General features: G+C 45.8%; 1 protein-coding gene across 3 annotated transcripts in view; it reads left to right on the forward strand.

Moving 5' to 3' along the window:
- PLCE1 (phospholipase C epsilon 1) overlaps nt 1-24,512 on the forward strand; it is a 336,566-nt gene that overhangs the window by 244,102 nt on the left and 67,952 nt on the right. For all 3 annotated transcript variants that reach the window (XM_025191703.1, XM_025191705.1, XM_025191704.1), the window contains exons 5-7: nt 12,219-12,364; nt 14,263-14,521; nt 16,557-16,765. In XM_025191703.1, the coding sequence (XP_025047488.1) occupies nt 12,219-12,364; nt 14,263-14,521; nt 16,557-16,765 (614 nt within the window). The remainder of the gene's footprint in view (nt 1-12,218; nt 12,365-14,262; nt 14,522-16,556; nt 16,766-24,512) is intronic.

Here is a 24,512-nt window from a genome sequence, read left to right on the forward strand (position 1 = left end):
TCCCCATGGCCCCCAACAACCTCCTCCACTCCTGACACCCCCCAACATCCCTCTGGCACTCCTCACACCCACCCATGTCACCCCCCATACCCCTCCCCCCACATCTCTAACTTACCCTTGACAGCGCCGGGGGCAGCAGGAGCACCACAGAGACACTCTGGCCAGAAACCAGAGCATCTCTCCTAGCAACTCCCAGGATGCCTCCAGGCACAGTCTGAGACCACACCTTGCCCCGCTGTTCTGCGGAGCATTTTTTTTTTACCCCTGGATATCTAGGGGTCTGATTTTGCCCCTGTGCTGCAAACTTGCAGTGTGGGGAATGTTTTTTCATTCCCCCACATGCCTCTTGAAGCCTCTCAAAGGGCTTTGAGACACTGTAAGACACACATGCGCATTTATGTGGATGCATCCATTTTGGCTAATTTAGAAAAACAAGAATATTTCATGAAGAATTTAATGTAAAAAACTAACTATTCTATTACAGTGGTCCTCATATGTATATGATATGTATCATTTTTTATATTGGTGGCAGTTATAAATAATATTTTTAATTAATAACTTACCCAAGGCATTTCAATATAACTTAATATTAGAACCTTATAATATTATTTTTTGTGCTGAAGTCCATGGTCCATTACTTCAGGTTGCTTGGGTCCTCAGGGCAGTACCTTGGGTCCTCCTGCCTATTGAAGTAGCTTCCAGCTGCTTTGCTCCCACAACAGCTGGTCGTGTCAAGCAGACTACCTTGTCACAAAATCTTTCTTGCTAATTTCCTTTTATTTTAAATTTCTTAATAACAGTTCTGCTGAGTAATGCATCTGACCAGTTCCCAGCTAATTTAATTTTACGGGAGATTGTCTCCTAAATTCCATGTCCCCTCTGAGGCATTTACTTCAGCTGGTTCCTCTTCCACTTTTGTGAGAGATGACTCTTGAAGGGTAGTATGCACAGCAGAGGCTATCTATGCCATGGAGCACAGTAAGGGGCCATTGAGATCATTCCTTCCTTCAGTGTGAACCTCTGTGGCAGGGCCTCTACTTCCAAGGGAAACCAGCTCATTTACTAGGCTGCTGAAGACCCACGGGAAGACAGACCTATTTGGTGTTTATGAATCCTGCGTAATAGAAAAGCATAGAACTGGCTGCCTGTCTTTAAGCCCCAGACTGAGGCCTTCTTGAGAGAATGGGCCCAGGTGCTAGAAAGGAGAGAAATAAACCCACCCTCAATGAGGATGGGGAAATCTGTAGCTAGGGGCCAAACATTTTGGCTGGTATGCTACAGATTAAATACATGTCCTCCTCATATGCCACTCAAGTCTCTTTTCCTTACCCCTTACTTTGTGCTCCATGCCTTGTGCTCCCAAACCAAGCTGCTGCTCTTCTTTTGTTTCCTACCTGGCTTCCTATCCTGTGCTCCCTGCCTGATTTGGTGCTCTATGTGCTGCCTGCCAGCATGTCACACACAGAGGCTGCCCGTGCCACAACTTGGTCACCCCTGTTTTAGAGCAACCTCTGAGCCCAATTTTACTCCCATTTCTAATGAAAGATTTTTGGAACAAACTCCAAAATGGAAATAAATTGACAAATCAGTGTGGACACCTTCACAGAATACAGCTGTATGGGTTAATTATTTTTGGTGCTGATTCCCCTTTTCCCCTTCACAGAGCATAGCAAAGAAGATAATGCTCAGCCCCTTGTTTCCCTGCTCACCTCTATGAAGTACAGCGTGGCACATCAACGCAAAAATTCATAGACACATGCATCTCTTGCTTCAGAGCTGTCATAAGGTCTTCTAGCCACACATCTCCAGAGTTCAAGTACTGATTAATGCCACATTCAATTTGAGAGCAAAAGAATACTAAAAGCTTTGATCAGTTAAAGTCAATGAACACTGTGCAAAAGCTGTTAAAAACCTAGAAGAACAGCTATGTCTCATTCCCAGTTTCAACAATCCTTGGAAAGGTCAGACTGTTATTGAAATCTCCTATATTCTACTTCACTTTCTAAAGAAGGCTTTATCTTTAGTTCATTCCTGGTTTTTAGCTGTCTCATATAGTTCTAATCTTCAGATAAATGGCAGTCTTTTTTTCTTTTCCCAATTTTGATTGTTATCATTTGATATCATTTGTGTTCCCACGGTCTCCTAGAATCACTGCAGCAATAATATTAGCTTTAGGAAACAGGGCAAGTCATATATATTTTCTTGAACACTTTTTTAGGTTTTAGATCAGATTTCTGAACACAGAGAGAAAGCTGCCACAAATACAAAGATGATTGCTGGAGTGCCTAGGCCTGAGCTAAAGATAAGTCTAGTTAGGTACAAGGTCTCTTCTCAGAAGACTGTTAAACAGTCAGAGTGGAAAACAAGCAGCATCACAGTAACAAAAATCCAATTCTTATTGGTGCCTGCTGGCGACAATTATCTCATACCCAGATGTGATCCAGAATTCCTTTCCTACTTATCCAGTAATTCCAGGAAGCACATCTACATCTTATCCCATTACTTCTATTAGTATACATATAGCTTTATTGTTTCTATTCTCTGTTTCCATCGCTAGGGAATGTACAAAATCAGATTTGTATTTAGGAAGTGATTCTACTAATTCACTTGCAGGAATGGAATCTAGAAAGAGAGAACCCAGCATACACCTCCTAGGACTCAATGATTCACTGAAGTCTTGGAGCAATGCTTCTTCCACTGATAAAAGACTAGTTCTAATTGTGACAGTCAGTAAGTCATAAAGCATTTTCATAAAACTTAGGAAGGTAGAGCAAACTTCACCTGTTAATAGAAGAGCAAAGTTTCCTTTTTCTGTGTGTGCTACCCAGCACTGAAAAGCTGAATACCAAGACTTAAATAATGTAGCATAAGTCAGATTAGCAAATTGCTTTCTATATCTAAAATTACTACACTCATCATAAATCAGTTTGGTGAGCGAGTAATTAACCTCTTTGCATCTGGAAACAGTGATGTGGCCTGCAGTTTGTCTTTGTGTCAGGACCCAGGATGTGAAGTGGTGAATGACATTTTGCAGAGCTGGGAAATGTATCTGCTATATTACTAGCAATTTTTTGTACTGCTCCTCAGGACAACACAAAAAATAAGAGTGAGAGAGCAGCAATGATACAGTATATTCCCTTCTGGCTGAGGAGTCTATGGCTTTCAGACTCATTTAGATCTATGGATTTCTCTATCTTACAGTAAAGGTGTTATTAAAATTACAAAACTACAAGAACAATCCTCCAAAGGGCTTTGAAATGAATATTTGGATGAAGTGGTATATGAGAAACTATGTATTTATTTTGTATTCTCTTTTCCAGTCAAAGAAATGTTAGCTATATTATTTGTGGTATAACTTCAGCATTGTTCATTTTATGTCATGTTGCCCATTATTGTTCTAGTCTATGTTTAGTCTGGTTAAAAAATAGCTAGATTGCCCATTTTGGATTGGAGAGCTAGAAGTCTTTCCATAGATTTCACTGGGCTTTGGGTTATGCTATGTACATAAATAAGTGTAATAGGTATGTAGCTAAAAAAAATAGATTATGGACTTGATACCCAGAAAATATTATGTGCTACACAGATTGACTAAATCAGGGATTGGCAAACTTTTGTCACTGTGGGCCATTGCTTGTGACCCAGTCCTTCTCCCTGTAACCCCCCCACCCCCCTTTTCAATCAGCAGATGCTGAGAAGGGAATAGATAGAAAAAGGCAGGCACTAGCACCCTGCAGATGCCTGCCTTGCTGCAACAGAGACTAAACTGAACATGGACCCTGGGGGCACCTCCTCTGTTGCTATGGCTGGAGCATGCTGCTGATTCCCTGAGCTGTCCTGGGCCGGATCCACTGCATTCACATATCAGATCCAGCCCTCAGGCCATAGGTTGCCAACCCCTGGACTAAACGACAGAGATAATCATAAAAGGCAGTATATAGTTCTAGGTTTGCAGTTCATGAGTGGTGTACTAGAGCTTCAAATTTCAGGTCTGGTTGGGTAAAAATTCCTGGTGGTCAGGAAGTACAGAAGATACATGGTATAAGGGATAAGCTGGGCATGGGCTGGAGATAGGGAGAGTGTTCAAGTCATGGGGCAGTAGTGTATAACTCCACATTGATGTTGGGAAGTGTTGCTACCTATAGACAAATGGGGAAATCATGTTGTAAGTTACACACCCTTGATGACTGCCTAATTTATGTAGCCCTTGGACCAATCCAAGGGTGTACAAAGGTAGTTCATAACACATTAGCTTTTTTCTGCCTACACTTCGAGTCCTGTGTTGCATCACATAAAGGCACAGAACAGAATCTTGGTCCTTTTTCAAAATATACTTACATTTATGACACACTTGAAATAAAGAGCTGTTTTTACCGTTTGAGTAAATTAGACCCATTTTTAAAACACTGGAAATATATATGAACATTTGTAGCACTATATTGACCTACTTTCCTTTTATTAACTTATTTAAAGAAAAAGAGGTAGTTATAAAAAATAAAATGGAATAATCCTGAACTTGTGACCAACAAAATGATCTTTTGGGTTTTCCTCCCTCCCTCCCTCCCTCCCTCATTTCATACCTTTCTCCCTTCCTACAACTGGATTTACAGCAAACCCATAACTTAATCTTCTGACTTCTGCTAGTTTCTACTATGATCCAAGTATAATTTAAACACAGGGTCTCACTAATATTATATAATATTAATACATTTTGACATTAAGAAAACAGTGGAACTTGACTTTGTTGTGCTTGCTTAAATTAGGCATCAGAAAGATTGAAAAGCAAGATAATTCTTATCTTGGTCTTGCTCTTATTATATTTATTGTTCTCATCATACAAAATGAGAAGTTTGGAACACTGTGGGCCAAATTCCATTCTACGTATCAGGCACATAAGTGGACTTAGGCATTTATGTGAGATTGTGTTTTACCCAGGTTTAGTCCCTGAAAAAAACTATTAATGAAAAAGGTGGGTGTGTCCTCCTCCTTGCTGCTTTTTTGTGACTCAATCATAATGGTCAGATGGCAGTGTATTATAAAAGTAGATGTAGTAATGGGTTTTCAAGGACTTTGTCTTAGTGGGGTGTACCCGGCAGGGCAGTGCCAGTGTAGTGACACCCCAGGAGGCATCCCCTATGGCTTTCAGGGACTTAATGCTAGCCCGGTGAAGGTGCATCATGGGCCATACTTACCTGCAGGGCTGGCAACAATGCAGGCGGCAGAGCCACAAGTACAGTGGCAACCCTGGGTCACCAGCTTGTGCCAACTGCAGGTTGGCCAGCGCACTGGGGCAGATGTCATAAGCGAGCACTATGTGCCGGCAGGAGGAGTACTCCAGGAAGGTGGAAGGCAGGGTTCGGAGCTCAGCAGCATCAAAGCCCTGATAGAGGCAATGTGAAGGGGTAAAGGAACCTGCTCACCAGACTGGAGGCTCAGAGGAGTCTTCAGCCCCAGAGGTCCAAACTCTGGAGTGGAGCGAATGAGGCTTAGCCTGGGATAAGCCCCAGGGTTTGCGGCTTCATCAGCATGAGTTGCTGAAGCAATGGATGTAAGTTAGCTGGGAGTGCTTGGGATTGAGAGCACATCAGTTGTTTGTCATTAGAAGAGAATTGATCGTTTGAGTTTGGATTCACTTTAGTTCAAAGTAGACTGGATTGACCTACCAGTCAGAAGCTTTAAAGACCAATGACTGGAATTGGAGTGAGTTAATGAACTCAGGTTAATGAATTGCTTGGGACTCATGGGAGCAATTTATTCTAAGAGGACTTGACATATTTGATTTCCTTGAGGGCGTGAATGGATCGCTGCCTCCGGACAGTGCAGAGGGGTCTGAAAATGAATTAATTAGGACTTGTATGAACCATTTATTTATTGAAGGCTTGAGTTTAATTCTGCCTAGAGGAAATTAATGAGTCACAATCGCCAGAGGGCATGGAGCGATCTACCTCTGAGCTACCACAGGATCATGTAAATCTTTAGTTGATTTGAGGGGACTAAGTTGAAATCTTTAGCCTAAGGGCCTTGCAAACCTTTGCTGAACAAAGTGAGTGGAGTTTTTTACTGATTGCATTGCTATTATGGGACACTCCTGTGCAAAGGACCATAGTCTGAACCCTCGTAAGACCTGGTTGGCATATGGATGGGGTGCAAAGGGGAGAAGAAGCCCCGAGAACCAATAGACACTGCTCATAGGAGTACCCATTGATGAGCAAGGACCCTCTCTCAATCTCAGAAGATCAAGGTGTGGCAGGAAAGTCAGGGGGTGTGCCCTGCAGATGGGATGTATTATAGGTCAAACTATCTGGTCCCAAGAGCTGGCACCCTAGAGGCTGGAGTGCATGGACCTCGTGACAAAGTTGACTTGGGCACCACCACTCACAGACTTGAACAGAATGGAACAGAATCTCACTTAGACGCTCAAATTGTGAAATAGAATCTGGCCCCGTGTCTGCAAAGGTTTGGGAAAATATAGTAGTGTTTATAATCTATATGTACATCCATATCTATTTTCAATGAATTCAAGAAATGTTCAATTCATTTTACACATTTAGTTGATGTACTTAATTAGTAAGACAGTAATTAGTAGCTTTTTGAGGGGAAGCTTGTATTTTCTCATTTCATGTAAAGCTCTCATCCTTCTAGTAATGTCTGTAAATACATGAATCCTTCAGGACCAGAAGGAAAGTGGAACTCAATGTCAGTAAACAGATTGTATTTATTCTTTTATGTTGACAAGTGTTTATTCAGTGACAAAAATCAAGCCCTTGGGAATTGTATTATAAAATGGAACACTTGGTTTAAATTATATATGCATGTGAATTATATGTTTTTTCTGGATGTTGTGGGAAAGTAAACTGAAAATGTTCAAAGTGGTAAAAAGTAGATAACTATTCCTGATTTAATTTTTTAAATATAAGCAGAATCATGTAATAAATTGATTTCTTATTTTGGCATTACAAAACATGGAAGTATAGTCAAGAATGAAAGTGCAATTTGCTTCTTCAGTGCTGATCTAGCAAATAGGTACAGTAGCTAATTATTAAAAATATATGGAGCATATTATAGTCACCGATTTTACACATCATGAAAAAATATATACAGTAAAGTGAGCACAACCCAGAAATAACCTTCTGATTTATTACTGCCCCTTCTGTCTGGCTGCATTTTAAAAAATAGGCTAGTTACACCAAGACTTAGATTTTCAAGGCTGTCATAGAAACTGGGATACCAGTTCCTATTAATTTTGTTCTTGCAAATCACTTCAGCAAGCTTTGAAAAAGCTTAACCTTAGCTTAAACAGCCCATGTTGTTCAATAGCTTAAATGTATACAGAACATCTGCTTTGTTGTTCAGCATTTTTGGTTATAACAAATAGTTTTAAAAAAGTCATTTGAAATTTAGATAATTTTAAGTTTATATATATGTGTGTGAACGCAGACTATGTAATATACCAAGGGTGTGTCTATATGTGATTTTCTGCATGCCTAAACTTAATGTGCCTTAGCTTAAAGCTCATGAAGATGATTTAGGCATATGTCTATACATGGAGGCCTTCAAGCACCTTAATGCTGCTCACTGGAGCTCCTGCCCAGGATAGCAGGTGGTCTAGGACTGCATCTGCCCCCAGTGCCAGGTACAGCCTTCCCTGCTGCATCCACCTCTGTCCCGGGCAAGTGCCTGGCCTCCATGCTGAACACTGTGGATGGGAGGGGTGGCATCAGCTCCTGGGGGCTCTGTGTGATTTAGCCTGGGGCAGGCTGGGTTCAACATCGCTTTGGGCTTCACTGTCTCCTTGGACTGCCTGATCCAAGGCCGAACCCTCAGTTGCATTGTGCCCAGACTGCCCAAGCTGAGCTGTACAGAGCCCCCAGGAGCTGATGCTGTCTCTCCCATCCACAGGCTTCTAAGGGTGCCTGAATCCTAGGCGGGCAGCAAGGCATTCTGACCCTGCAGGGCTGCATTGCCTGGCCAGCAAACCCACCCTGAAGGAGAGGCATGGGGGATCCACTAGCAAAGGCCCTGCCTGCACCTGCTCCCTTCCCTTGCAGGGTATCACAGCAGGGTCTTTCACCTGTGCTTTGACAGGAACCCTCATGTCACCTGCCCCCTCTGCCAACTTATCACACACCAACAGAAACTGCTGCTGTGAGAACCGCTGCTCCAACTGCAGCGCCTGCACTTGCAGAACAGCACCCACCACTTCTTCATCTTGGTGGTGCCCAGCAGCAGTGCAGGGCCCCATGGCCTCAGCTCCAGCCTGCTCAGTCAGATAGCAGTAAGGTGCCTTACTGCGTCTACATGTGGGTTAAGGCGCTTTAACTAATTGCACCTAAATTTGATATTTGCTTTAAGCAGGTATTAAATTTAGGCATGATTAGTTTAAAATTGCCAATTTTAAGGCACATTAAGAGCACACATGTATAGACCTGTGCCCTAATGTGCCTTAAAAATGGCTAATTTGCCTTAAATCACCACGTGTAGGTGCTCCCCAAGTGTATGTGTGTATGGGGAGCACACACTGCATTGAATCAAAAATGGTCTATGGTTGGTCGGGATGAATACCCCCCAGTGTCTCAGGATGTGCCCTGCAAAATACCTCATGAGGCAAACAGTTTTGGATTCTGCATCGGTCACCAGCTTGCAGATCAGGCTCGTATACTTGGCCTACAGGAACAGGAGGATGTCTGGCATGCCCCTGCCCCCAGCCCTCTTCTCCTTGTGCAAGGTCTTCTGGGTGACCCTTTGCCATCTGGAGCCCCAGAAGAAAATGCACATGGCCCTCTGGATCCTGTGGGTGACATGCTTAGAAGGGGGAAAGACCAGTGCAGTGTACAGAAGCACTGGTAAAAATACTGCCTTCACAAGGACGAGCACCCCCCCGCAATGGAGAGGGAGCGCATGTGCCACAGCCCCAGTTTCTGCTTTACCTTTGCCTCTGTCTTCTCCCATGCTGTCCTGCTGCTCAGCTCAGGGTTGAAATCTATCCTGAGGATCCTGACCCCCTCGTGGGGGACAGAGACCCCCAGAGACTCCAGGTCCCCAAGCTCGCCCATGGCCAGGCAGGTGCTCTTGCTCACATTGAGCTTGGCCTCCACTGCCATCTCCTATACCTGCTTGTGCACCAGGGCTCTCTCTGCTGACCCCCTGTTCCAACACAGGATGTTCAAATCATCCATGTAGGCCAGGACCTTGGCTTCTCAGTTGCTGCTGCCCAGGATGCGGACTCCGTGGGTCCCTGGGTCCTGCCTCAGGCACTGGGACAGAGGCTCAATGGCACAGATAAACAGTATCGGGGAGAGTGGGCAGCCCTGCTGGACCCCCAACTCCACTGTGATCCAGGCGCTCAGGGAACCGTTGATCTGCACTTCACTGCTCACTTCTGTGTAGAGGGTCCTGATCCATCCAACGAAGGTTGAGGGGACTCCCATCCACTCCAGCATCTGGAACAGGAACCAATGGGACATTCTGTTGTAGGCCTTCTCCAGGTCCAGGTTTAGGACAGCGGTGGACGTAGTCTTTCTCGACTTTAGGAAGACTTTCGACACTGTCTCTCACCGCATTCTCATTAAAAAATTAGGCGACTGTGACATCGATGCCTACACAGTCAGATGGGTCAGAAATTGGCTAGAGGGCCACACCCAGAGAGTGGTGATGGATGGGTTATTTTCAACCTGGAGGGATAGGGGCAGTGGGTCCCCCCAGAACTCGGTCCTCGGGCCCGCACTGTTCAACATCTTCATCATCAACTTGGACGACTGGGTAAAAAGTACCTTGTTCAAAAGATGACACTAAGATGTGGGGAGAGGTGGGCGCAACAGAAGGGAGGGACAGGCTACAACTAGATCTGGACAGGTTACAGGAGTGGGTAGATGAGAATAGGATGGGATTCAATACTGACAAATGCAATGTACTACACCTAGGGAGAAAGAACCAGCAGCATACCTATAGGCTGGGGAACTCCCTTCTCATCAGCACAGATGCAGAAAAGGATCTTGGAGTTATTATTGATTCCAAGGTGAACATGGGCCATCAGTGTGAGGACATGGTCAGTAAAGCTAACCCACCTTGTCATGCATCCACAGATGCATCACGAGCAGGTCCAAGGAGGTGATCCTCCCCCTCTATGTGACATTGGTCAAACCACAGTTGGAGTACTGTGTCCAGGTCTGGGTGCTGCACTTCCAGGGGGATGTGGACAGCATTGAGAGGGTCCAAAGGAGGGCCACTCGCATGGTCAGGGGGCAGCAGTGTAGGCGCTACGAGGAGAGGCTATGATACCTGAACCTGTTCAGCCTCCACAAGAGAAGGCTGAGAGGGGATCTGGTGGCCGTCCATAAACATACCAGTGGGGACCAGCAGGGAACAGGAGAGACCCTGTTCCCCCAAGCACTATCAGGAGTATCTAGGAATACTGGCCACAAGTTGATTGAGAGTAGGTTCAGGCTAGACATCAGGAAGCACTACTTCACAGGGCGGCTAGGATCTGGAGAACCAAGGGAAGTGGTGCTCACTCCTACCCTGAGGGTCTTCAAGGGGAGGCTAGATAAGCACCTAGCCGGGGTCATTTGACCCCAGCATTCTTTCCTGCCTATGGCAGGGGGTCGGACTTGATGATCTGCTCAGGTCCCTTCTGACCCTACCAACTATGAAACTATGCTCTGTCTTCTCTCCCTCTCCAGCTGGAGTGCATCTCTCAGTTACACCAGGGCTCCGTGGATCTGTCACCCCGGCACCCTGCATGACTGGGCCTCATGGACGACTGTATCTAGGATGGATTTAAATTGCTCAGCCAAGACTTTGGCCAGCAGCTTATAGTTGAAGATCAGGAGGGTGATCGGCCTCCAGTTCTTCAACTTTTCCCTCGGTCCCTTCTTGTACTGAAGGGTCACAAGGCCCTGCTCCATCTCTGCTCCCAGTTGGCTCTCCTGCAGGTGCTCTCAAAAGAGCTCCAGCAGGTCTATGCATGACATTAGTCCAAAGCCAAAAGGTTCATGAATTACAAATAGTTCATTGGGCTGGGCCCCAGCAGAGTCAACAGCATTTCAAGCCATATTGACCTAACAGTTCAGCACTGCTCAGTATGTATGTATACTGCAGATATCCCCCACAAAGGATCCACATTCTAATTAGCCCTCCCTCATGATTGAAATCAGGTGTTCTTATCATGAGTCCTGGGATCCTCCAAAGTTTTATATACAGATAAGGCATAGGGCAACCTGGTCTGGCTTTACCTCATGGAGGGCAGGGCCACACTAATCATACGTGACAGGCTGGTAAAAGTGGCAACAGGGGGATCTGGGTGAAATGTTGGGGCCCAATTTGGTGATGTAATCCAGACATTTAAGGCTAGTGAAGAAACAGGAATAACTTGAAATGGAAAAGAAAGGCACAGCTCAGCTGTGGGAGTGAAGAGGAATTTGAAATGTTTTCAATGTAGTGACTCACCATGACTTGAAAAAAGAGTAGGTGCTGAGGGGGATTGCACTCAATGGGTACTATTATATAGTTTATTTAGATGGGTTACATTAATCTGTTCTTACGGTAAGTTTCCATGCTGATGGATGTAGCAGCTGCAGTCATGTTGGGGAGGGCCCTTTGCAGGCCAGCAGTCCCCCTGCTAGTGTTCAGGTGAAGCAGCTATCTCCCCTTCTTGCATGATCCCTCCAGTAGAAATAACCCAAAAAAGTAAGTTTCCATGCCCGATATGGAACATGCATTTTATAGTCCTGCTCAGTGTTGGCCACAAAATTAATGAACTTCATAGTAGGTTTCCATTATTGAATATATGCTGCTTTTAGCAGCAGTTCAAAGATAGACAGTGTATTTTAATGAGGTTTCCTTGTGTGTATATGTAAGGTAGGCAAGGTTCCTTGGGTGAATTTGATATCTTTTATTAGACCAACCCAAATAGTTGGAGAAAAGTTATTAAGCAAGCTTTCGGGTTCAAAAACCCTTCGTCAGGCTAAGGAAGTGTCAGTAAGGTAGGGGCTTTCTTCCTCATGCTGAATGGGGAAAAAAACCTGTCTTATATTTGAGTAAATACGGTATATCATTTATCTGGTAAGTGTATGTGACTTTTTTATCTGTATATAGATATTGGTCAAATATCTACTTTTATGCCTGATAGACGTAATCCAAAATTTACAAATATTCATTAAATATGTATTAACTTGCCAAATAGCTGTGGCTGATTTTCTGAACTGTATGGTTTGTTTTCTAAGGTGAGCTCTTGGGTTACATGGCTGATCCTGACTGCAGGTTCTATGGAAGAGAAACGAGAAGTCTTCTCATATTTAGTACATGTGGCACAATGCTGCTGGAACATGGGCAACTACAATGCTGTAATGGAGTTCTTGGCAGGACTCAGGTACTGGTAACTTGGGTTTTTTTGTTCTTTTACATGAGGAAGTTTGAGAAACAGAGAGATTAAAATGCAGCTTCTGTTAAGCACAATTCTTTTTCTGAAGAACAGTTTATGGCATTATCAATCACAGTATTAAACAGAATATTGTTGATAAGTCATGTCACCTTATCTAGTAAATTTCTGATAATCTGGAAAAATTAAAACAGTGAGAGACGGACATTTCTCAGAATTCTTTGGAGATGTCATGATTTATCTTGGTATGTGCTAAATAGTTAAACTGAAAATATGACTGTACATTTTTCAAATAGCAGTTTCAAATGAGAAAAGATAACTAAAAAAACAGTTCTATTTTGGCTCTATGGAACCAAAGAGAATAATTATAATTTTAGATTGGACTTTATATAATACAGATGAAACATATTAAACTAATAGTATGGTTATACCTTAAGTCAAAATGAAATGTGAAATGAAACACTTCTGTATCCATTCCATTATACCTACACTGACAGCTCCTACTTGACAGTGGGCGTGTCTACATGTGCATTTACACCTACTTAAATTTACTGTACAGTAAGTTACTGCTTAGTATGCAGAAACAGGCCAGTATCTACACATGCAGGCATTAAAGTGCATTAGTGCTGTGTGTGGTTTGACTCAGGACTAAAGTTAGTCCCAAATCAGTCCCCACACACAGTGTTACTGCACAGTATACCATCTATATGTGTGTTACTGTGCAGTAACTAATTGGGTATAAATTTGATACCTGAAGGATACAGGTATCAAATTTACACTCAAGTCAGCATAAGTCACCATATTTACTACGAAGTACGGGTGTGCACATGTAGATGGGTGCCCATACCACTCAGTAATTTTGCTTACTGCGCAGTATATGTGCACGTGTAGATGCACCCACTATGCAGTGAATTTCTCTGTACTAGGAGGGGTTAAAGCCAAAGTTCCAGTCTCTTAACTTTGTATTTTGTGTTTATATGTCAAAGTTTTAATGTGTTTTTACTGTAGCTATTTGTGATTTCCTAAGAATTTGTATTGTGCTATTAGTTTACATTTTTACTCACAAACACAAGGAGTCGTGTCTGGCAAAAAACATCCACAATCTCCCAGGCCATGTAAATTGTAGCAGGGATGCAGAAGCGTAAAACATTTTAAGGACCTATAAGCTTCCCATGAGCTTCCTGTGCATAACTGAAGGAAGCAAAAGAAAGGTAATGGCAGACAAAAAATGTTTCTAGAAAAAGTAGAGAGCATGGGGATAGAAACATAATAATGTCATTAGTTTCCCTATAGAACAACAGGAACATTGCAGCGTTGCATTAGTGCCTGCAAGCCAGAAAGGTTCATTGTCCAATCTGAAAGAAATGCAAAATTAAATAATCAGTATTTATGATTAAAATAAAAACAGTTTTTAAAATTCTCTCATTTTTGCTACTTGAGGGATTGTTCATAACACTGCAAAAGATACTTGTTATGTATTCTGGCATTGTTCCTTTAATCCCCTCTCTAATTTCCTTCCACTTCTATTTTAAGGCAGTGTCACAATAAAAATGTGCGAGATTTCTGTTTTCTTTTCCAATAGTACTCCCTAAGTCTCTCTTCAAAATCCCAGATGTAGCTCGAGCAATATTGAGATCCCACTACTTACTTTCCTCATTTGCTTTTATGTTCAGCACCATAAAAGAAAAAATTGTCCTTTTGTAGAACTACCAAATATGATTTATTTAACTTATTTTTTAATAATGCTAGTGGAAACATGAAAAAATTCCTTTATTTGGTAGATTTCAGGTGTTGAACTGTGTGAACATTTCAGGTGTTGAACATTTCAGAATGTTAACTGTGTTTTTTATTTTCTTCTAAATAAATGTTTTGTCATACATTTGTAATAGGTCTAGAAAAGTTTTAAAAATGTGGCAGTTTATGGATCAGTCTGATATTGAAATCATGCGGAGTCTGAAAGATGCTATGGCACAACATGAATCATCTTCTGAATACAGGAAAGTGGTAAATCGGGCTCTGAATATTCCAGGCTGTAAAGTCGTTCCCTTCTGTGGTGTATTTTTAAAGGAGCTTTGTGAAGTTCTGGATGGAGCAGCAAGTCTCATCAGACTTTGTCCACAGTATAATTCCCAGGATGAAACATTAGAGGTAAAATGTTAAGGAGTAGTATTGATGTTCTATCATAGGTTCATGTTGGTATGCAGCAAATGAGGCTTCCTATCAAATTGTAGATGACTGTGAATGTATTGTATAATTCTAATTGCAGATAGAGTTTACTGACTCTTTTTCTCAGTGTAGTTGAAAAAATTTCCACTTAACTCAGTTGAAGTCATTTAGGATCTTAAAAGCACAATTTAGAACCCTAGTGGATGAGGCCCTTATGTATGAACATTCTATGCAGTCTTTTTGCTTTCTTTCAAATAAGACATTCCTCTTACATTAAGGCTGAAACTTTCAATGAATCTAAGGGAACTGTTATTATTATTTGTACTAGCAAATTGCCTGTCAAGAATGATGGGCGGGCAGGGACACAGGCCCACATCTGGTCCCCCCCGCTTAGGGTCCAGGTCCAGGTCCGGGACTGTTCCCTCTGCCCTCCAGTTCAGGTCCAGGCCCACTTTGGGTCCAGACCCGTTTCTCCTTCAACCCCCACTGGTTTGGGTCCTTGCCCATTCCCCCCTCCCCCTGCCAGTCTGGGTCTGAGCTTGTTCCCCCCCACCTCAACTCCGGGCCATTCCCCCCCGTACGCCGCATTGTGCCATGCCTCTGATTGTCCCATGACCTGGCCCAGCCAGGGCCCCGGTCAACATGAATGGGGCCTCATTTGGGCCAGGTTGTGGGGCAGTCAGAGCCCAGCAGGGGTGTGGCATGGGGGAGCCAAGGAAGGGTCCATGGCCCCATGGTCTTTTCACAGGGCAGGGGCAGGCTGCAGCTGTGGGCTGTGCTCAGTCTCTGCTCTGTGCCTTGCTGCTGCTGATTCAATAGCAGCACAGCACCATGTGCCTCACTGCCCGGCCCACCCCGTGGCAGGATTCACATGGCACTGTACCAGTGTCAAAGCAACGGCAGTGAGGCATGGAGCAGAGGCTGAGCGCAAGCTGCAGCTGAAGCTTGCCCTTGCCCTGTGCACAGACCAGGGGGCCACGCCCCTCCCTCCCTTGTCATGTCACCATGCCCCTGGAGGAGCCACCAAGCTCCGATTGCCCCATGAACTGGCCTGGACAGAGCCCAGTCACCATGAACGGGGCCCCAGCTGGCCTGGGTTGTGGGGCAGTCAGAGCCCAATGGCTCTTCCAGGGTCATGAAGTGGGGGTGCCAAAGGGGGGGACATGTGCCCCTCTCCCCCAGCTCTTCCCATGTCCAGCCCCATATGCTCCCCCACCACCACCTCCTACTGCTCCACCCTGCGGTGCCTCCCAGGAAGATGGGGGGAAGCTTGCATACGGCAGCTATAGCCTCCATCCTGTGCCACACGCTGTGCCCACTCGGTGTCTGGCTGCATGCAACCACCCCCCACACTTCCCCTCCCCCTCCTTGGGTGGAGGCAGTTGGGGGCCAGGGAGCAGGGCAGGCAGTCAGGGTTGCGGCAGGGTGGGGCGGGGTGGGGCATGCTGCCCCCTCCTCCTCTTCCCCGCCACCTCCAGCTCCCTGCCGGCTGTGGTCTGGTGGCATGCCACACCTCCTGACAACAGGCGGCAGGGAGCAGAAGGTGGCAGGGAAGGGAGTCCACACAGTAGGGTGTGCTGCACCACATGGCAGCACCCCACTGCAGGAAGCTCACTGTGCCCCATGGTAGGCAGTGCCCCGCAGCAGGGAGTGCTCCACACTGCGTCCCCAATCGCCTGGCCCTCGACTGCCTCTGCCTCCACCTCCTCCTATCTGTCTGTCTGTAACGCTCCGGGTCAGCCATTCACCATCCACCACCCTATGGGCAGCACATGCGCAGTTGGTCCCGAGTGTTATGGACAGACAGACTGACACGGCTTTTATTATATTAGAATTAACCATAGTGTCTGTGATTCCTAATCAGGGACCAGAATTAAGTGTCCTATTCCCATTGAAATTGGGAAATATGTGCCCCGTACTGGTAGGTTCCTTTGAAAAATCTCTAAACCTCTAATTCTCTAGGTTACTTAATACAAATTTCTCACTGTTATTGTATTAACTCTTTTGGGAATTTTAGTTTGTTTCAGATTACAATGGGCAAGATAATTTCTTGCAAAGAATAGGCCAAGATGGTTTGAATAATCCAGAAAAAGAATCAACAGCAAATAGTATCTTTCAGACTATTCGGAGCTGTAATCGCAGTTTGGAGTCTGAAGACGGAGAAGACAATTTAAGTGAAGGAAGCAACTCGAGAAAAAACTCTTTGAAGGACAAAACCCGATACCAGTAAGTTTAATATTTTACAGATTGTTGAGCTTTCTGTGTGCATTTAATCTTTTTTTTTCGTATATAGTTGGTGTTCATTGAGACACATTTATGCTAACATGCAATTTGCCTCCACCAATTTTGGTGTTCATTGAGACACATTTATGGTAACATGTAACTTATGTGTCCTTGCATTTGGCCCCTACCCAGTTATGCTTGGTAGTATGACACTTGGGATTTCTCATTCAGTTTTATTTTCCTCATGACATCATTTCTTCTAGGCAAATGTCTTTCATCTCGCACATAGAGCTTTAAAAACCCACTGTTACAATGTAATTCTGATCTGTGGTCCTAGGAATAGCACCAGGCATCTCTATTATCAGAGCTTAGAACATTATATCCAGTGTGTTGGAACAGCATTCTACCCCAGACTATTGTACATAAGCCCACTACTTTTTAAGGACATGTTCATTTGAGGCTCATAAATTATCTCAGGAAGAATTCTTAGAAGTCATTAAACACTTTGAATTTTCACACAGGATCAATTTAGTTATTTAGCACAGGTGTTTCTTTAATTATGACACATGGGAAATCTCTTCAGTGACCTGATTCCTACTTCTACTTGTGCAATGAAGGATCCAATAATAGACCAGTGTCATACTAGTTTATAGTACATTATCAACAAGCTAGTGGACATAATGGAAAGCCTGCCAAACCTTTTGGTCTTTCAGAGTGTTGCTTTGTTTTTCTAGTTATTTTTGGGTGTGTCTTCACTTTGTCAAGGTGTGACCACAACTTAGGTAAACATACCTGAGGTAGCTTGGGTACAGAAAACAGTGTACCAGCAGCAGGATAAAATGCAGCACAAGCTACAAAATCCACCCAGGAAGCTAGGTGAATATTCAGACAGTGAGGTCATGCTGACTCCATCCTACTGCAGCTACACTGCTGGCAGTACTCAACAGAATTAGTTTAAAGAAACATGGGTCTGTGTCTGTGAGGTGCAGAGTAGACACCTCCTTGGTTGCTGAACTTGTAAAGAGAAGAGTGTTTTAAATCAGGATCAAAAGAATTTCATAGAAGTATCTTTGAATTCGAGAGAAGTCTTCTACACAATGACCAAGTGCATTTCTGGGTAGCTACAGTTAATAAAGTACATAAACTGATGAAGAATGCATCTGGACATAGTAAGATGATGTTTCTCTGTCCATCAAACATTTACCCCCCAAATAAGTGTGGATCTATCATAAAGAAAGGAACTTTGGATTTTATTAAATGCTTTAGAGCAGTTTACACTAGAAATGAGTACACTAGGTGATGGTTAAAAGAGAATGTGCTTCTGCTACAGTGCTAGAGTCACACAAGTAGTCTCATTTGCATGACAGGTAAACAGAACTACCCAGATGTTTAGAGGTATTCAGACTGGTTCAGCTGTCTATATGTAAAATCCAGTAAGTGAGCCTCAGGGAAGGAACTAATATCTTCCTGTTTTAAATGTGCTTATTACGTTTACATGCAGTTATAAATTTAATTTTAAACAAATAATCTTTGTTTCCTGAAAGCATGGTTTCTAATAGAATTATTAACATCTGGCATTGGTTCCAGTGGAGAAGCAGCTGATGCCGGAAAAGGCTGTCCCACTTCACTGTCCACTTGCATCGTTTCTTAACAGCAGAAGAGTGCTGTAATAATCTGCAGAAATTTTTACATGTGAAGTGCTTTCTTTCAGAAATAATTTTTCCTAGCTTATATCTAATATTTTAAAACTAGAGTTTAAATTGCAGCTCAAATCGAAAAGGAACTTAGGAAGTAACTATTTTTGCTTGTAGAAAACAAGCTGGAATTCTAATATATATTATTTTTTGGCTTTATACATATATACACAGACAATTGAAGGGATTAAATTAACAAAACTGAAAAAAATTACATTAGCCATACTGAACTAATACACGAGTTAATAATGCTCATACTGAGCTAATACATGAGCTAATAATGTATGAGCCATACATTTAGCTCATACATTAGCTAAAGTCAGTATTGAGTTAGATGGGACAACTTGCAGAAGAATGCCTCTGAATTATTTTTTATTCTGAAGCACATTAATTATTCTGAGGTCTCATAATCCATAGATTTCATAGATTTCATAGACATTTGGGCTGGAAGGGACCCCAGAGGATCATTGAGTCCAGTCTCCTGCCCCATGGGCAGGAAGTCAGCAGGGATCATAGGATCCCAGCAAGATAAGCATCCAGATGTGTCTTGAAGGCATTCAAAGTGGGTGCTTGGACTGCCTCCGGTGGCAGTCTATTTCAAAACTTGGGGGCTCGGACAGTAAAGAAGTTCTTCCTTATGTCCAGCCTGAATCGGTCGTGGTGGAGTTTGTGACCGTTTGATCTTGTCATCCCTTGGGACGCTCTGGTGAACAGATGTCCCCCCAGATCCTGATGAGCACCCCGATAAACTTACAGGTGACCATCAGATCGCCCCTGAGCCTGCGCTTTTCTAGGCTGAAGCGTCCCATGGCTCTCAGCCTCTCATCATAAGGTCTGTTTTCCTGAGCAAATGAGGAGACTAACACAGCATTTAAGTGACTTGCCCATTTAAGTGACTTCCAAAAAAAAATTGTAGATGGAACAAGTATTGCGCTCTTGCCTCCTGACTGCCCGTTCTCTGCTTCAACTACAACATATATCTCATTTTATTTAGGTTATATAAATATTCTGAGAATCATTTCTTAGCATTATAAAAATATAGCACACAATGGAACTGGCATAAACCATAACTCCATTGGTGAAGCTTGCCTCAGGCTCTTGCATCGTAGCAGTATTATTTTTTTATCTAAGATGTAATGACCTACTGCTATTCTCGGGAACAGAGTCAAAATGGCCCAGTCAGATGCACATACACTTGCATATTTTTTAAAAGGCTTGATCTGCTTAATTTCAGCTCTAATACCAGTATGTATTGCAAATGGAAAACTATATTGCATATTAAGTGGAAATCTTAGAGCTGTTGCAAATGGTCTGCTTCAAAATTAAATCCATACACAATGCTTTTTTCTATAACTGAGGAGTACAAGGCATTTCTGTAACTCAAAGGATGTAGGATATTTTAATAGACTGAGGTACTGAATGAATCTAACAAACCTGTAGGCTTGCTTTTTATTTGCTTTAAATGAGATGAAATGAAAGGAAATGAGATTGGTCAAGCAATCCTGCAACAAACCCGTGCTGGGTATCCCTCAGGATGTTGCTGTCAGCTAGTCTGTTAAGGATGGCCTCTTTGATAATCTTTTCCAAGACCTTCCCCAGGATAGAGGTCAGGCTGATGGGTCTGTAGTTTGCCAGATCTACTTTCCTCCCTTTCTTGAAGATAGGCACCACACTGGCCTTCTTCCAATCTTCGGGCACTTCACCAGAGCTCCAGGAGTTCTCAAAGATCCATGCCAGGGGCTGAGCTACGATGCTTGCCAGCTCCTTGAGTACCCTTGGGTGTAAACCATCAGGGCCAGCTGACTTGAGGGTGTCCAGCCTGTCAAGGTGTTCCTTCACGAGGTCAGCTTCGATGGAGGGCAAGGAATCTCCCTCACCCGGGCCTCCCTGACCCACAGTGGGCAGGGGTGTCCCATGGGACTGGTGAAAAACTGACGCAAAGTACCCATTTAGCAAGTTTGCTTTTTCATGGCCATCAGTTGTCAGTTGTCCCATCTGGTTTAGCAGGGGTCCAATGTTGCCCTTGATTTTCCTCCAGCTCCCCACATATCTAAAAAAGGACTTTTTATTGTCCTTAATATTTATAGCCAGTTGGAGTTTCATCGCAGCCTTGGCTTTCCTGGTTTGCTCTCTGCAGGTCTGGACAGAGCAGAGTATTCCCCTTTGGTGGTGGTTCCAGTCCTCCATCCTTTGTAGGTCTTCCTTTTAAGACACAGGAGGTCTGCCAGTTCCCTGGAGAGCCAAGGGGGCTGCTGTGCCCTTTTGCTGCCTTTCCTCCGAGACAGGATGGACTTTGCTTGCGCATCCAGGATTGCTTCCTTGAGGAGCAACCACTCATCCTGAACTCTCCTCTCCTTTGGGTTGTGGCCCTTTAGGGCCTCACTGACAAACCTCCTTAGCTTGTTAAAGTCAGCTTTCCTGAAGTCAAGGACTTCTGTATTACTGACTGACTTGCCAGTTTTACGGCAGATGGTGAAGGTGATCAGCTCATGGTCACTGTCACCCAGCTTCCCTTCGACCATTAGGTTGCTGATTAAGTTGTCCCCGGTTGCCAGTACGAGGTCAAGCAATGTCTTACCTCTCATCGGCCCATAGACTTCTTGCGTCAGATAGAGGTCATCCTCGTATTGGCACAAGAGAAAGTTTTGCGACTGCTCGGATTTGGCTGAGCGCTCCTCCCACGTCTGGGTAGTTAAAATCTCTCATGACAATCATGCACTGGGAGTGCACGGCCTCATCTAATTCCCTGGCAAACTCCTGGTCAAGTTCTTGACCCTGGGTAGGGGGTCTGTAGTAGACTCCCATCACAGTATACCTTGTGCCGTGTTCCCCACGGATTTTAACCCAGAGGGTCTCAAGTTGCCCACTGTGGGTGCCCATGTCAGCTTGCAGGGATGGGTAGCTTTCCTTGACATAAAGAGCTACACCTCTGCCGCTTTTGTCCACTCGATCCCTCCTGTACAGCGTATAGCCATCTATACCCATGGTCCAGTCATGGGTGGAGTCCCACCAGGTCTCTATTATCCCTATGACATCATAGTTATTTGCGTTTAGCAGGAGGACAAGTTCCTCCTGTTTATTCCCCAAGCTCCTGGCATTTGCATATAGGCACGCAAGTGTCCCCTTGGGGGCCCTTGACTTGCCTACAGATTGTTCCAGGACTGGGGCAGGGGTGGGATCCCTTAAATACCTTGACCTGCTGGCTTTGCAAGAGTTGCTCAGTGGGCCAGCAGTGGCAGTAGTCCCCCCATCCCCCGGCAGGCTTAGTTCAAAGCCCGGTGGAGCAGATCAGCCAGTCTGGCTCAGAAGAGACTCCTCCCCAGCGGAGAGAGGTGGAGGCCATCCCTTCCTAGCAGCTCGCTGCCTCTCTCACCAAAGAGTGAACTGTGGTCGTGGAAGCCAAAGCCTTCTTGATGACACCAGCACCTCAGTCTTTGGTTGACTACCTGGATCCTCCTCTCCCTCCTCAGCCCATAGCCCGAGACAGGGAGGATCGACGAAAACATGACCTTCACCCCCAGACCCTTAAGCCCCACTCCCAAATCCCTGTAGTGCCTCATGACCCAGCTGGGAGGGTTCCAAGCTGTGTCATTGGTGCCCACATGGATAAGGAGCATGGGATAGTGGTCAGTGGGCTGGAGGAGTTTAGGGATCTTCTCTGCAATGTCTCGAATGCGGGCTCCCGGGAAGCAGCAAACTTCCTGGGCTAAGGGGTTGGGGTGGCAGATTACCCCCTCAGTCCCCCTCAGGATGGAGTCCCCCATGACAAACACTTTGTGTTTTGTCTTGGAGAGAGCGGGGGTGGTAGCTACAGTAGCGCCTGTGTTGCCTGCAAGAGCTGGCAACTCAGCAGGCTCTGCTAGGGCTACAAGAGGTCTGTACCTGTTGCAAAGCTCCAGTGGGGTGGGGGCCTTGGTTCAGAGCAGACCTTGGGGCCCTTGACCACCTTGGTCCAACCCCTGGGCTGGACAGAATGGGAGGTCCCTGAGTCCTCCCTTGTCCTGGAGGGAAGCCGTGGTCTGCCCTCTGCCTCCTGGGGGAGAAGGACCTGGCAGTAGGAGTCGATCTCCTGCTCACAGTTCCTGATGGCACGCAGTCTCTGGACTGCAGCCTGGAGCTCCTCCAGATGGTGCACCAGAGACCCCAGTAGGAAGCAGACCCCACAAGGGGAGGTGGCCATGCTCCCGGACCCCAGAGCCTGAAAAAGTGACAGGCAGCCCCCGCAGCCAAGAGTCAGAGGTTCCATCTGTGTGAAGCCCAGAACCATGGGCTGTGTCTGGGGGGGCAGACTCTGAGGTGCCGGGGTGGGGGCCGCAGACCCTTCAGGGACCCTCGGGGTGCAGCACATGCCCATCCGCATCATGCCGCTGGTGCGCTGGCTACGGCTGGGACTGGCTTCCCTAGGGGGGCTCACAGGTAGGGCCACAGGCCCTCCCACTTGCCCTCCTGTTCAAACTCCCACGCTAACTCGTGCGTCGGGCCTAAGAGCATGCCTGTTTGTGCAGCCTGTTCGCGAGGCTGCGGTCATGTGGCTCTCTGTGGGGCTGGGTGAAGTAGGAGCCAGGCAGGGGGTGTGACCCTCCTTGGCCCACTTAGCCTGCTCCCAGCTGTCTAGGTCCCTCCCTCCATGGGTCCCTGCTTACCTGGGGCAGGCTGGGGCTCATCAGGGGTCCTGGGGTCTCCCTGGGGGTCCCTGGGCTCACAAGGGTGCAGCAGGCTTACACCCATGTGTCTCGCACTGGAGCCAGGACCAAACTGAGGCTTGTGCCGTTGCTGGGCCCTTTTTAAACTGTGCGCATGTGCAGAAGGGCCGGCCGGTGCCTCACTACTTTTAGGGGGCTAGAGGAGCTAAGTGGGGTTCCTCCCCACCTCCGAGGGAAGGAAAGGTGGGTACTCCCCCCACTAACCTGGCTTGCACACTGGCAGCTCAGTTGCACGGCTCCCTGGGGGGGCTGGGCCAAGTAGGAGCCGGGGTGGGGGGTATGACCCTCCTCGGCCCACTTAGCCCACTCCCAGCTATCTAGGTCCCTCCCTTCATGGGCCCCTGCTTACCTGGGGCAGGCCGGGGCTCATCAGTGGTCCTGGGGTCTCTCTGGGTCTCTGGGCTCACGGCAGTGCAGCGGGCTTACACTTGCGCATCTCGCACCAGAGCTGGGACCAATCTGCGTCTGTGTCCCATATTTTGCCCCCAATTTACCTATGTGTAGGAACACAGTGAGTAGGACTGTGCTCAGCTATGCACATATGTATTAATACACCTTATGGTGTATGTTCTTAAGTTCTATATCTTATGAAAATACATACATTGATGCATTGTTTCATTGATAGCCCTGGTGGTGGTTCTCACTTGTTCTTCTAAAGAGCTTACCTCTGACTCTTCTCTGGGAAATCTCTTAAACCAGCTCTTTTCCCTTGTGGTTTCAAAACTTTCCTTATAAATACAGTTCACCCTACAACTTGTCCTGTTTCCTCTTCACTCGTTATCATCAAAATCACCCTAACACAGGGGCAGGCAAAATACAGCCTGATGGTGAGAGACTCCCTGTGGCTTGTGGTCCGTGTGCCATTGAGCTGGGTGGACTCCGTGCCTCCACGTGTGGCTCCCCAGTGAAGTGCTGGAAGCCTCATGTGGAGACATGGAGCCAGCCCAGCCCAGTGGCTCGCAGCTCCAGCTGAGTCCCAGGAGCTGTACATGGTGGCATGCAGCCAGCCTGGTTCAGCCTGAATGTACACGATGGCTGCCTGGGCCAGGCGGGCTCCGCGTCACCATGTGCAGTTCCAGGGCCTCAGCTGGAGCCACGGTGGGCCTCTGCCCACTGTGGGCCATGACCACCCCAAGGGCCTGCGGCCTGCTGCTTCACCGCCATCAGCAGGGGATGTGCACTATGAGGGGGGCATGTAGCAGGGGGGGCCCACACCCATCCACACAATCTCCCACACCCCCCACAGATGCCCCCCCCAAACCTCACACCACCCACAAATTCCAAACACACACCTTCCCCACAAACCCCACATACACTCCCACCCTCACATCTCCCCCCATACTCACACACTGC

The sequence above is a fragment of the Alligator sinensis genome, unplaced genomic scaffold, assembly GCF_000455745.1.
Source record: "Alligator sinensis unplaced genomic scaffold, ASM45574v1 scaffold472_3, whole genome shotgun sequence".
Classification (NCBI taxonomy): domain Eukaryota; kingdom Metazoa; phylum Chordata; order Crocodylia; family Alligatoridae; genus Alligator; species Alligator sinensis.